This window comes from Barbus barbus, assembly GCF_936440315.1.
Source record: "Barbus barbus genome assembly, chromosome: 6".
Taxonomy (NCBI): domain Eukaryota; kingdom Metazoa; phylum Chordata; class Actinopteri; order Cypriniformes; family Cyprinidae; genus Barbus; species Barbus barbus.
The window spans coordinates 34,276,796-34,290,117 of NC_136734.1; the positions used below are offsets into that span (position 1 = coordinate 34,276,796).

Here is a 13,322-nt window from a genome sequence, read left to right on the forward strand (position 1 = left end):
CTGTTTTTCCCTACAAGTCGAGACGTGCTAGTGTTGTTAAAACAGTTTTAGGAAAAACGTAGAAACTAAAACAAAAAAAGCATTGACACGTAAGTTAAACAATACGCTAGTTTTCCTATCATTAGAATTTAAAACTAGTTAGTTTGACAAAGTTAAATAGAAGAAGTGAGCGCGCTCGTTTATCTATAACAAAAAAGAATCGGACGCGTTAGTTAAAACAATAAGATATATTTATCAAAATCTATGTTGTGCTTTTTTTTAAAAAAAGTTTGAGTTTATAACAGATACAAAGTTAAAGAAAATAGAGTCGACTTATCTTACCGTGATGTGAAATAAAAATATCAGACCGTTAAAACAATAGTATAAGATAGTATATAATATAATAGTATAAGATAGTATGTACAATTTAAAACTAGTTGTCACAACGGTAGAAAAGTTAAACAAATGTGTATCTTACAGCAATCGTTAAAACACCAGCATAAGATACTTGTAAAAATCTTCTGACATTACAATTTAAAAGCTAACTTTTGTCCCAACTTAGAAAATGAAAAGAACAGACTATTTTACGCAGCGTCCGTCAGATAACCTCTCGCTTCTGTGTCAGACTCAGAATGAACTTACGAGCGCTGCGGTCAGACCACACCCACTAACCGCCCTCTAACGCCGGAGGAGAGACCGGCCGCAAGATTTAAAAGTTCAAAGAATTAAACAAAGTAACGTTTTTAAGTTATTTTTAATAAATCTTTTACATTTCTTAATGAATGAAACCATTCAGTATTCATCTTAAAGCTTTTCACTTTAAAATTGACACAAGGTTTCTTCTAAACAAACGCCCGTAGGAAAAATGTTGTTTGTTTTGTCTTATTTTATTTAAGTGCCATAAGTCCTTTATTTATTCTTTGATTTTTGTCAAATTTTTGTCATATTTTGCCCTATTGAACCTTTTTATGACACATATCTGGTGAAGTTAGGTAAAGTTGAGAATTGAGTATTTATAATGTATTTATAATCTATTCGAATGGCGGGGTTTAAACTGATGTTCAGGATGAGATGATATTGACAAAGAAGTCGATAACCACAAACTTAAATAAATAGAGGTGATTGTTTTAATAACATGGTCTGCGCTGTTGGAAAATCTTGTTCAATTTACTTCATTTTACCTAGTTTTGTTATTTCTTTTTTTCACTCATATATTTTTCAACCGTCAACACAAACACACACACACACACACACACACACACACACACAAACACTCAACACATTTACACATAAACATCCACATAAACAACCATACAGTTAAATATTTAGACTTTTATGATGTCTCATACAAACCTTTTTTTTTAAACTTTTAGAATCACACTGAGTATCTTTACAAGATGAGGAAAACAGCATGATTAAACAATGATATAACTGTTGTTTTAACAAATAAGGTTTTAGATCTTTCAAACCTAAAACCACAATCCTTTAGACTAGAGCAAGGATTAGAAGCAGTCAAACGATCCTCTGAGTAACGCAAGACACTTACAGAGATTTTTCTTTAGGAATTGGACCTAAATTAGATAAAGAAGGTAGGAATTAGATAGATAAAGAAAACACACTCACACACACACACACACACACACAAACACACAAATATATTTTTTTTAAATATGAGCAAAATCATATATGTTGTTTTTACTTTTTGTTGTTATTTAAGAAATGTTTTCATTTTAATCTAGACTGTAGATAGTATGTGTACTGTAAAAGAACAAATATACATTTCACTTAAAACGTCAGTAAAATAATTACACCGACAGTTTTAAACATTATTAAAACGTTTTAAACACTTTGTGTGTCACTAAAGTAAGTCATGATGTCAATTGTCTTTAAATTAAACTTTAGTTTTATTCTTCAATTTCTTTAAAATAGCTTGATGATAATGTGTCCCAAGTGGTTTTCTCACACGAGTAGATAACTCTTTGGATGTCTTTGTGACAAACACATCATTTTTTACTTCAGAAAAGTTTTCGAAACGTATGACTGAACTTTTACTCATTTGACAGACCTACGTTTCAAATTATTTACCCGAGGCGTTTAACAGCCAGAGGGGATACATGTTGTTTTCTAATGTTCATGGGAACCTTTATTGGTGTAAATTTCTCACCTAGAACACAAAACTTGTAAATTTTTTGGATTGTGTATGTTTTTGGTGAAGACAGCTCTTTGCGAGCTGTCATCATAATAGGAATAAGTGAAGATCATGAAATTAAGTAACAGTCTTTTCTCTTTGAGATATTTATTTTAGTGCAGCTTTTTGTGTCTGTCCACGATATGCAAACACGTGAAGAATCAACGCGAAAATTAAGTCTTGCTGTTTTAACCTTAAAACTATTACAGCTGAAACAAATCAAACTATTGCACTGAAAGCTGCACATTCATTCAAGTTTGAACATGTTAAAATTTCCGCACTTCCGCACAATCAGACTTTCTCTTCAAAACACAATAAACTTTCTTACGACTTTTTTAAATGTGTTGAACAACCGGTTTTGGGGGAAAACCGTATAGTGTTGTGTTTCTAAGTTAGGATGCTTAATCACGTCTTTACCTAAAACATTTTTTATTCAAACTCTCTTACGCACACACACACACACACACACAGAGCTTTCCCGGACAGCTGCAAATTGGCAACAAATTCTTAACTTTGTTTTATCATTCGGCTGTAGCTAAAACCCTATAACGGAGTTATTTTATGCATTATCACAACTACAGATGCTGAAAGAGCTCATTAACCTGTTTAACTCTAAAAATGTGAACAATGTCGCTTACGACTAGTTTAACAAACAAGGGTACGCTCATAAAACAAGTCTGGAACCGATTTGAAGCATTCTAACAACAAGTTCAACCGCTGCAGAAAACATATTATAGCACCGCAGTAAACTCTGGATGTGATAACGACCGACTTATCAGATGTTCAACATTATTACAAGGCCTTGCTTATAGTTTATGATGAAACTAGAAAAATATAAGAACACAACCAAATCCTAACACTATTTCACGAAATAACGCAACAACGGGTGCTCCGTTTCAACATATACATGTCAAATCTGTTTTACCCTAAGTATATCGTATTCTTCTTATATATATATTTGTTTAGGCTAAATACGTCTTAACAATTCTTTTTGTTTTTGTTTTTACAAAGATGTTAAATTGAACGCGTATAACTAATACCTCATTCAAACGTTGCGGCCTTTCAGGTCAGCGAACCACAATACCCAGCATACACCTCAGACTACAAACGTGGCCGTCGGGGATCCATATCCCAAAATGCTTGTGTCTCTTGAATGTACGAAATATTTGCATGTTTCTTATATCAGTTATTTGATCAAATCTTAGTCAAATAAACCTATATAGACCAGTTGTTTTTATTTTAATAAAACATTATACTGTGAAAAATGCTACATTTAAACCCTGAGGTTAATAATACCATTTTTAAAGTGAGAAAGACAGTCTAATCTGCATTTGTGGCACCTTATACTTTTGTTGCAGACAACCTTATGACAAGTCATTTTAAGTCTAATATAGGTCAAATTCATAAAGAAAAATCTCTGTAAGTGTCTTGCCTGCTTCTAATCCTTGCTTTAGAGCATCATGGTTTTAGGTTTGAAAGATCTAAAAACTTATTTGTTAAAACAAAAGTTATATCATTGTTTAATCATGCTGTTTTCCTCATCTTGTAGAGATGAAAACATAAATACACATCATAATAGTCTAAATGTTTAACTGTATAGGGTTTTGTTTTAGTGTGTGTGTTTTTTTATGTGAGTGTTTGTGTTTTATTATACTATTTTTAACAGTAATATTGAACTTTGCATATGTTTTACACACTTAACATCTGTGAGTGCTTATGTTTTATTATACTATATATGTGTGTGGGTGTGCGTAAGAGAGTTTGAATAAAAATGTGAATTGCGTCATCTGCTATCTGAGCCAGATGACTAAATTCGGTGGAGTAATAAAAATATCATTTACAAATCCACGTTTAACAAACTTTCACAATTATTTATGAAACAGATTTTCTGAATCCTATCTGCATTATAAACATTTTCTTGTCTTGCTATACTCTCTTTCTTAGTGATTTTGTCTCTTGAATGTACGAAAGGTTATGGATGAAATTTATCGATGCTCTTTACAAGAGTGCGGAAATTTTAACATGTTCAAACTTGAATGAATGTGCAGCTTTCAGTGCAATAGTTTGATTTGTTTCAGCTGTAATAGTTTTAAGGTTAAAACAGCAAGACTTAATTTTCGCGTTGATTCTTCACGTGTTTGCATATCGTGGACAGACACAAAAAGCTGCACTAAAATAAATATCTCAAAGAGAAAAGACTGTTACTTAATTTCATGATCTTCACTTATTCCTATTATGATGACAGCTCGCAAAGAGCTGTCTTCACCAAAAACATACACAATCCAAAAAATTTACAAGTTTTGTGTTCTAGGTGAGAAATTTACACCAATAAAGGTTCCCATGAACATTAGAAAACAACATGCATCCCCTCTGGCTGTTAAACGCCTCGGGTAAATAATTTGAAACGTAGGTCTGTCAAATGAGTAAAAGTTCAGTCATACGTTTCGAAAACTTTTCTGAAGTAAAAAATGATGTGTTTGTCACAAAGACATCCGAAGAGTTATCTACTCATGTGAGAAAACCACTTGGGACACATTATCATCAAGCTATTTTAAAGAAATTGAAGAATAAAACTAAAGTTTAATTTAAAGACAATTGACATCATGACTTACTTTAGTGACACACAAAGTGTTTAAAACGTTTTAATAATGTTTAAAACTGTCGGTGTAATTATTTTACTGACGTTTTAAGTGAAATGTATATTTGTTCTTTTACAGTACACATACTATCTACAGTCTAGATTAAAATGAAAACATTTCTTAAATAACAACAAAAAGTAAAAACAACATATATGATTTTGCTCATATTTAAAAAAAAAATATTTGTGTGTGTGTGTGTGTTTTCTTTATCTATCTAATTCCTACCTTCTTTATCTAATTTAGGTCCAATTCCTAAAGAAAAATCTCTGTAAGTGTCTTGCGTTACTCAGAGGATCGTTTGACTGCTTCTAATCCTTGCTCTGGTCTAAAGGATTGTGGTTTTAGGTTTGAAAGATCTAAAACCTTATTTGTTAAAACAACAGTTATATCATTGTTTAATCATGCTGTTTTCATCATCTTGTAAAGATACTCAGTGTGATTCTAAAAGTTTAAAAAAAAGGTTTGTATGAGACATCATAAAAGTCTAAATATTTAACTGTATGGTTGTTTATTTGGATGTTTATGTGGATGTTTATGTGTAAATGTGTTGAGTGTTTGTGTGTGTGTGTGTGTGTGTGTGTGTGTGTTTGTGTTGACGGTTGAAAAAAATATGAGTGAAAAAAAGAAATAACAAAACTAGGTAAAATGAAGTAAATTAAACAAGATTTTCCAACAGCGCAGACCATGTTATTAAAACAATCACCTCTATTTATTTAAGTTTGTGGTTATCGACTTCTTTGTCAATCTCATCTCATCCTGAACATCAGTTTAAACCCCGCCATTCGAATAGATTATAAATATATTATAAATACTCAATTCTCAACTTTACCTAACTTCACCAGATATGTGTCATAAAAAGGTTCAATAGGGCACACATCCTTTGACCGGTCAGCGAACTTTTGCCTAAACCTTCGACAGAGTTCACAAGCGCAGGTGCACGTCATAAAATGGTTAACACGGATGTGCTTTGATCGCTGAACATCTTAGAAAGATGATCTGTTTTGATCAATGAACCACGTTCTAACAAAGTTTACGACGCCAGAGCCCCTCAAAAACTCATTAGATTGCAAATTAGATCCCGGAAACTTTAGATATTATACAACGAGTCTGTTGATCAGATAAGACCGTTTCGCTGGTCACAGGTCCGGCCGCGCAGCGCACTTTCTCATTTGGTCGCTCTGCGTGAGACAAAATATTTACATTTCGTAAGATGTTGTAGAAAAGTTTCCCCCGTCTAAATTACGGGTAATTAACTAAAACATTTGCTTTCATTTCAGTTTGTTCTCGCACATGTGTATTTTAACTGACATAGCACCCTAGAAGTTTTAAGATGAACAAAAATCGAAGGGTAAATAAAATAAGACAAAACAAATAATGTTTTCCTGCGGGTTAGAGTTGAATGTTTAAAAGAAAACTTGTGTAACCTAATTTTTAAAACGAAAAAATTCTGGGTTATATAGTACGACAGAAGTCTTAAGCTTGACAAAAATCAAAGAATAAATAAAGGACTTATGGCACTTAAATAAAATAAGACAAAACAAACAACATTTTTCCTACGGGCGTTTGTTTAGAAGAAACCTTGTGTCAATTTTAAAGTGAAAAGCTTTAAGATGAATACTGAATGGTTTCATTCATTAAGAAATGTAAAAGATTTATTAAAAATAACTTAAAAACGTTACTTTAATTCTTTGAACTTTTAAATCTTGCGGCCGGTCTCTCCTCCGGCGTTAGAGGGCGGTTAGTGGGTGTGGTCTGACCGCAGCGCTCGTAAGTTCATTCTGAGTCTGACACAGAAGCGAGAGGTTATCTGACGGACGCTGCGTAAAATAGTCTGTTCTTTTCATTTTCTAAGTTGGGACAAAAGTTAGCTTTTAAATTGTAATGTCAGAAGATTTTTACAAGTATCTTATGCTGGTGTTTTAACGATTGCTGTAAGATACACATTTGTTTAACTTTTCTACCGTTGTGACAACTAGTTTTAAATTGTACATACTATCTTATACTATTGTTTTAACGGTCTGATATTTTTATTTCACATCACGGTAAGATAAGTCGACTCTATTTTCTTTAACTTTGTATCTGTTATAAACTCAAACTTTTAAAAAAAAAAGCACAACATAGATTTTGATAAATATATCTTATTGTTTTAACTAACGCGTCCGATTCTTTTTTGTTATAGATAAACGAGCGCGCTCACTTCTTCTATTTAACTTTGTCAAACTAACTAGTTTTAAATTCTAATGATAGGAAAACTAGCGTATTGTTTAACTTACGTGTCAATGCTTTTTTTGTTTTAGTTTCTACGTTTTTCCTAAAACTGTTTTAACAACACTAGCACGTCTCGACTTGTAGGGAAAAACAGGCGTAGCATGGTAAGATAAAAACAATTCTATATTATTTAACTTCGTATCTGTTATAAATTCAAACTACTTTAAAAACCACAACATAGATTTTGATAAATATATCTTATTGTTTTAGATAAACGAATGCGTTCGCCTCTTCTTTTTATTTAACTTTGTTAAACGAACTAGTTTTAAATTCTAATGACAGAAAAAAACTAGCGTATAGTTTAACTAACATGTCAATGCTTTTTTGTTTTAGTTTCTATGTTTTTCCTGTTTTAACAACGCTGTCTTGACTTGTAGGGAAATAAACAGTCTTTGTACGTTTTACGTATGTTTGATGTTTTTTTCTTGATATGTATGTGAAAACACTTTAATAAAAACTTCCCTTTACCCCATTTAACACAAATTCATAATTTAAAGTTTAAAGCACATAACATTGGCCCCACACACACACAAAAACACATTGTCATAAATTCCTTAAGTTCACTATAGGGTGAATAACCAGATGGTCACTTAGACGGGGTGGGGGTGTAACAGGTGTCCAAACAGGTGTCCAGTTATGGGAGGGGGGTGGAATTTTTATGAGGGTAATAAATCAACCATTTTGACAACGTACACTAGCATCTCTCTCACACACACACACACACGCTCATGTTTACTTAGCTATGTAAATGGGGACATCCCATAGGCGTAATGGTTTTTATACCGTACAAACTGTGTGTGCTATTGCCCTACACCAACACTTAGGCCTTACAGGAGACTTTCTGCATTTTTAAAATTTCAAAGGAAGGTTTTTGGAGATTTTGTCAGGTTTACCTCACGTTTGGGTACAAATTTGTCCCCAAAATATGGTTAAGTAGGCACACACACACACAAATAAACTACCAAGTTCCTCTTGAAGGTCAAAGAGGTAACATTAGTCAGGTTGTGCCCCGGGGACCTTAGATTATCCCTTCAATACTTGTTATGCGTCAGGAGGGAAATCACACCTAAATGGGTGTATTAGAAAACAATCTTATCTATGCAGGAAAGGAAGACATCAAAACATGATAAAACCGCATGCGACGCAGCCCTCTGCATAAACCTCAAATTATTCAATCACTGAAAGAGATAAAATGAAGAAGGAAACAAGTAAATAAAAGAAGTCATTTGTGAAAGATAACTTATGCCTCCTGACTCAGAGCTTCCCAGACAGAGCTCAGAACTGCTTCACAAATATCTTCCACATAACTGTATAATTGTATTCCCCAATTGTAAGTCGCTTTGGATAAAAGCGTCTGCCAAATGACTGAATGTAAATGTAAATGTAATAACAAATAGTTCCTGAAAACAACCCTTTGTTCAATGACGTAAACAGAATAAATCAGGGGCATCAATTTTTGGGGCAAGGATACTCAAATTAAACAGGGGCCACTTTTGGAAAATATGGGGTGACAAAGGGCCAGTGAATAAAATGATTTGATAATGATACAGTAACTGACACTATACGACAGGGATTCATTTGTAAACAGCTGTTAGTTCAGTATTAATTACTATGAATTATTATAACATATTATATTGATCTACTACTCACTAACATGATCAAATAATGAACAATTGCTGTTTTATTAAGATTACAGATCAAAACATGCTGAACAAATATTACTCATCGTTAGTTCATGTTGGATAATGCATTAACTAATGTTAACAAATGAGACCTAAAAAAAGTGTTTCGGATAATTGATTGGCTTTAACCAATAACAGTGATATCTTGTATGAACTTCATATTTTGTCACCTCATGCACCAAAACAGTAAGAGTCTGTCCGTTTGTTTTTTTAAAGATCCTTTTCATTGTCCAGAATGATTTAGTCAAGGCGAATTTAACACCTTATTTACACACCAATGAGACATTCAGAAATACTTCCAATTTCTTAACCAATTATTAGGATTCAGTCCATTTTGTGATTAACTGTCTGTTTTAAAGCTTTTAGTGTTTTATTTGTCACGTCCCACAGTTTGTGTGCACACCGCAAGAGACAGAAACAGAATTGCAATAGTGAGTCACTTATAACCTTTTGGTGTGGATTCGATCTGTGGGCTAGACACATTCTGGCCTGCCACATCATTTTATGTGGCCCACGAGAGCATATGATTGTCTTAAAAAAAATTCTATGCAGCTTTATATTGTAAATTATGAAAGTGCGTATCAATACCACAAGATTCTGTTTCTATTTGGCATTCTATTTATACGCAGAAATTGACGTTTGTGTGCAGATGATACAAAATGGTTAGGATTAGGGGTGTGGGGCTTTTCCGTTGATGCGTGGACGGCTCAAAAGGAATAAAGCGGACCTCATCAAGTGCTCGAGCACCACAGACAGGAAAACACGATATTCTCCATTCATTTAACGAAAAAAAAATAACTGATGGAAGCTTTCCGACACGACTTTCTTCTCCTTTTTCTATGGAGTTATTTTAATGAGGAAATGTCCAGAGCGCATTATAACCTGCAAGAGCGCATCAAATGCACGAGCGCAAATCTCTCTGCTCGCACGCAGGTGGATCCCTATTCATTCACTCTCACAGAAAACGAATGCGCTCTCTATCGGTCAGACATTACATATGTGCGCTCAAAAATGATCTTCTCTCCTGAATTGAATGTTGCCATAAGCACAACCTGGAGTGTGGGCATCCACCGGCAGAAACATTGGATGCCCAAAAATTGGCGCATATGCCAGCGAAGGTAAATCAATATTTACATAGGTACATTTATACTGTTATGCTATCTGTCTCGCACTTGTCCCGCATTGTTCGGTAAAATCACATCTACTGTCCTGAAACAGATCTGTAGCCAGGTCACCCTAGCGCAGAGTAGTAAAATAATTACTAATTTGAATCAGTAAATTTTAACGAAAACAATACATTATGAAAAAGAACAGAAGTATTTTTTTTTTGCGATCAGATCAGCTGGTAAACTCCTGGAATGTCTAAGGATCCATAAAGTGAATGCATTCAAACCGTAAGTTCAAAACCACGCTAATTATAAAACACAGCCGGTTTAATAAGAGATGACGGAGATAACAGTAGGCTACTCATGTACAGGTGTCAGTAAAAAAATAAATAAATATTCAGCAAGCTATCTGGCTTACAAGCACGTGTGGTTTATACTGGATGCTGGCTGAAGGTGTTTAGTCAGTGGTTTAGTAATTCTGGATCAGTCAGGTCAAGGTAGCTCATTTAGTGGTCTTTTGGCATCCCCCTGTGTTCCTGTTTGGTATCGCAGATTGCTGTAAACTACTAAATGTAAAAATGTTCATTTTCTGTGAAACTGCTTTGCAACAGTGCATCATGAAAAGCGTTATACAAATAAATGTGAATTTCAAACAATTAATTAATTAATTGAGTAATTCATTTATTTATTGTCACTATATACATTCATTGCAAATTATGAAAATTAAAAAAAAAAAATACTTTTTTAGTACTTTAGTTTGTATTTATTTATTTTTGGGTGGGGGTGAGGGTGGGGTTGAGAATGGCCACTTCTTTTTTTCTACTTTAAGCATTGTATCATATGCACACCAAAGTCAATTTCTGTATATAAGTCGCATGCCGAATAGAAACAGAAAATCGTGCTATTGATACGCGTTTTCATGAGACGGGGCCCGTTTGTTTTTTTAAATACCATATCTGTCACAGGTTTTTAGCAGTGCACAATTATTTGTTGTACCATAAATGTAACAAAAAAGTTTTTAACTTTTTAACAAAGTTATTGTTTTAACAAAGATATTTGTCTTTATTTACTTTGATTTATAGAGTAATGTGGATTTCTTAACCTGATCAATTAAATTATGTTTAATAATTATTATTATATAAATTATTTATGTTAAAATAACACAGAGTAATAACATATATTTTTACATCTATGCAAATGCATATAGCCTACAATGTTTGTAACTAAAATAAGTAGCTAATAATAATATAACGAGACAGTTATTTAACAGTATGTTAAGGAGTGGTAACATTTGTACAGTCTTACAGTTACAACAGGTCCTTTGATGGCAGCCATAATGTTGAAGTGGCCCTCAGTGAAAATGAGTTTGACACCCCTGCAACAGCTCATAAGCGGTTTATAATGAGAGGGTGGTGGAGGAGATGAAAGAACGTGAGAGGAGAAAGACATGTGATGATGATGATGATGAAATAAGTGAAAATGAAACTTACAGCAGCCTTGGCCTCTGCTAACTTTGCCTTCTTGAGCCGAGCTTTGCAAACGTCCAGGTCAAGGCGTCGGTTCTCAAGTAGCCTTCTCTCTTTCTGAAAACAGAACATACAGACTTTCAGAATAAAGGAAATATTCAAGTCTACTTGAATATGCATTTGTAATGAATGTCATATATTTAAAGTAGATTTTTAAAAAGAAATGAAATAATAAGCAACTTGAGCGTATGTAAAGAGAGTACACTTTCATTAAATTAATTACAGTAATATTACAATAAATAACAATAACATCCAGTTGACCTAAACGGAAATGTCCTATAAGCCCTTGCAATCTAAGAACACTTGAACAAATACCAAGTGTTAGCCGGATCTCTAAAAATACATTTGGTGTGCCCTATGCTCCATCTCAAATGAATTTTAGTCTGTTACTAACAAGGATACAACGTGATCTACTAGAGTCAATAATTACAGAGTAAATCAGAATAAAATCAAATGTAACAATTTATTATCAGTCAGGTAAATATGTATTATGCCAATTACATAGCCAATTCAAGGATATCAAATCAATACAAGACATCAAATTCTCAAAAATGAATCTAAGAGTAAGATGCATACCTGACTTAAATTCTCTAAATTCTGCAGCTAGATTCTACAGCTCATTCTGGCTGCAGAATCACCCTGATCTTCTTGCAAGATTTCCTTGCAAGTACTCAGCCAAAGACAAACATCCTCCGGAATGGAGACCGTAACTAGCAATTGGAATATGTATTGATCGAGTTAACACCTTTTGGGCCAAAGGTAATTTTGCATGAAAAGCACTAGGAAATGGCCCACCCTCTACAGTGTGCAAAATATCTCTAAACACTTAGGATCTGTATTACCTTTTAGTTTACGTATAAGAATGAGACCATTGTACCAGATGCACAGAGGCAATTCAAATGATACCAAACATGACTGTGAATAATACTTGCATTAATGTACAACATTAAATTTTGTATTACATTCTGAGTGAGCTGAGTAAAGGGAAGGATCGGTGAGGGGAAGGAAGGGGATGAAAAGGAACTGATGCATATGTGAGAGACACATTTTCCCGCATTTTCGCTCAGTGAAATGTGGAAACAGATGTCTGTATGTTAACGCACTGTGTGCGTACTGTCCGTCTCAGAAGATCAAAGTGTCTGAGGTTCTGTAAATCTTACAATGGTTACACTTATTTTGATGTGTTAACATACTATTTGTTAAGTATTTAGTTCTAATTTTAAATGTAGATAGATAGATATATAAGATAGATAGATATAATGTACTAAATTGTAACTTCGATATAAATGTTTAATTACAAATATATTTGAATACATCATACAGGGCATAAATATTAAAGGTAAAGAAGAGAAGATAAGTCTTTATGCTGATGACATCCTTGTTTATTTGAGCAACCCTGAAAATACAATACCTATGCTGTGGTCCTGTTACGGGGCAAACAAGACGTGAGGCGTGCGGATCCATGTGTAAGCTTTTATTAAAAGGCGAGGTCACAAAACAAGCAAGGTTCATACAAATGGCAAACAGGAACATCACAGGCAAGACAAAGAATAATCCTAGGGCAAGCGTGGGTCGACGATCGGCAAACAATAGCCAACAGGGCAAGGCAGAGAGATAATCCAGGTACACGAGAAGTAATCCAAGAGAGGTGCAAACTAATTCCAAACGGAAAGGCTAAGGGTTTACATTTACTTTTAGTCATTTGGCAGACACTTTTATCCAAAGCGACTTACAATTGGGGAATACAAAAAGCTATTCATCTTGAAGAGGCAATTAGACAGAGGAAGTGCTCGTAAAACCAAGTCTCAGTCATTGCTCAAATAAGTACAAGATAGTAAGGGAAGGAGAGAAAGATAGAGGGAAAGATTAAGGGTTTTTTGGGGGATTATTCCACCAACCAGGAATGGTGAACGAGAATGTTCTGGAGAGTGATT

At 33.9% G+C, this 13,322-nt stretch overlaps 1 protein-coding gene across 8 annotated transcripts in view; it reads right to left on the bottom strand.

The window, feature by feature from the left end:
* The window catches only part of LOC306871431 (endophilin-B2-like), a 49,209-nt gene that overhangs the window by 21,648 nt on the left and 14,239 nt on the right, over positions 1-13,322 (bottom strand). For all 8 annotated transcript variants that reach the window (XM_079419357.1, XM_079419358.1, XM_079419352.1 and 5 more), the window contains exon 5: positions 11,353-11,445. In XM_079419357.1, the coding sequence (XP_079275483.1) occupies positions 11,353-11,445 (93 nt within the window). The remainder of the gene's footprint in view (positions 1-11,352; positions 11,446-13,322) is intronic.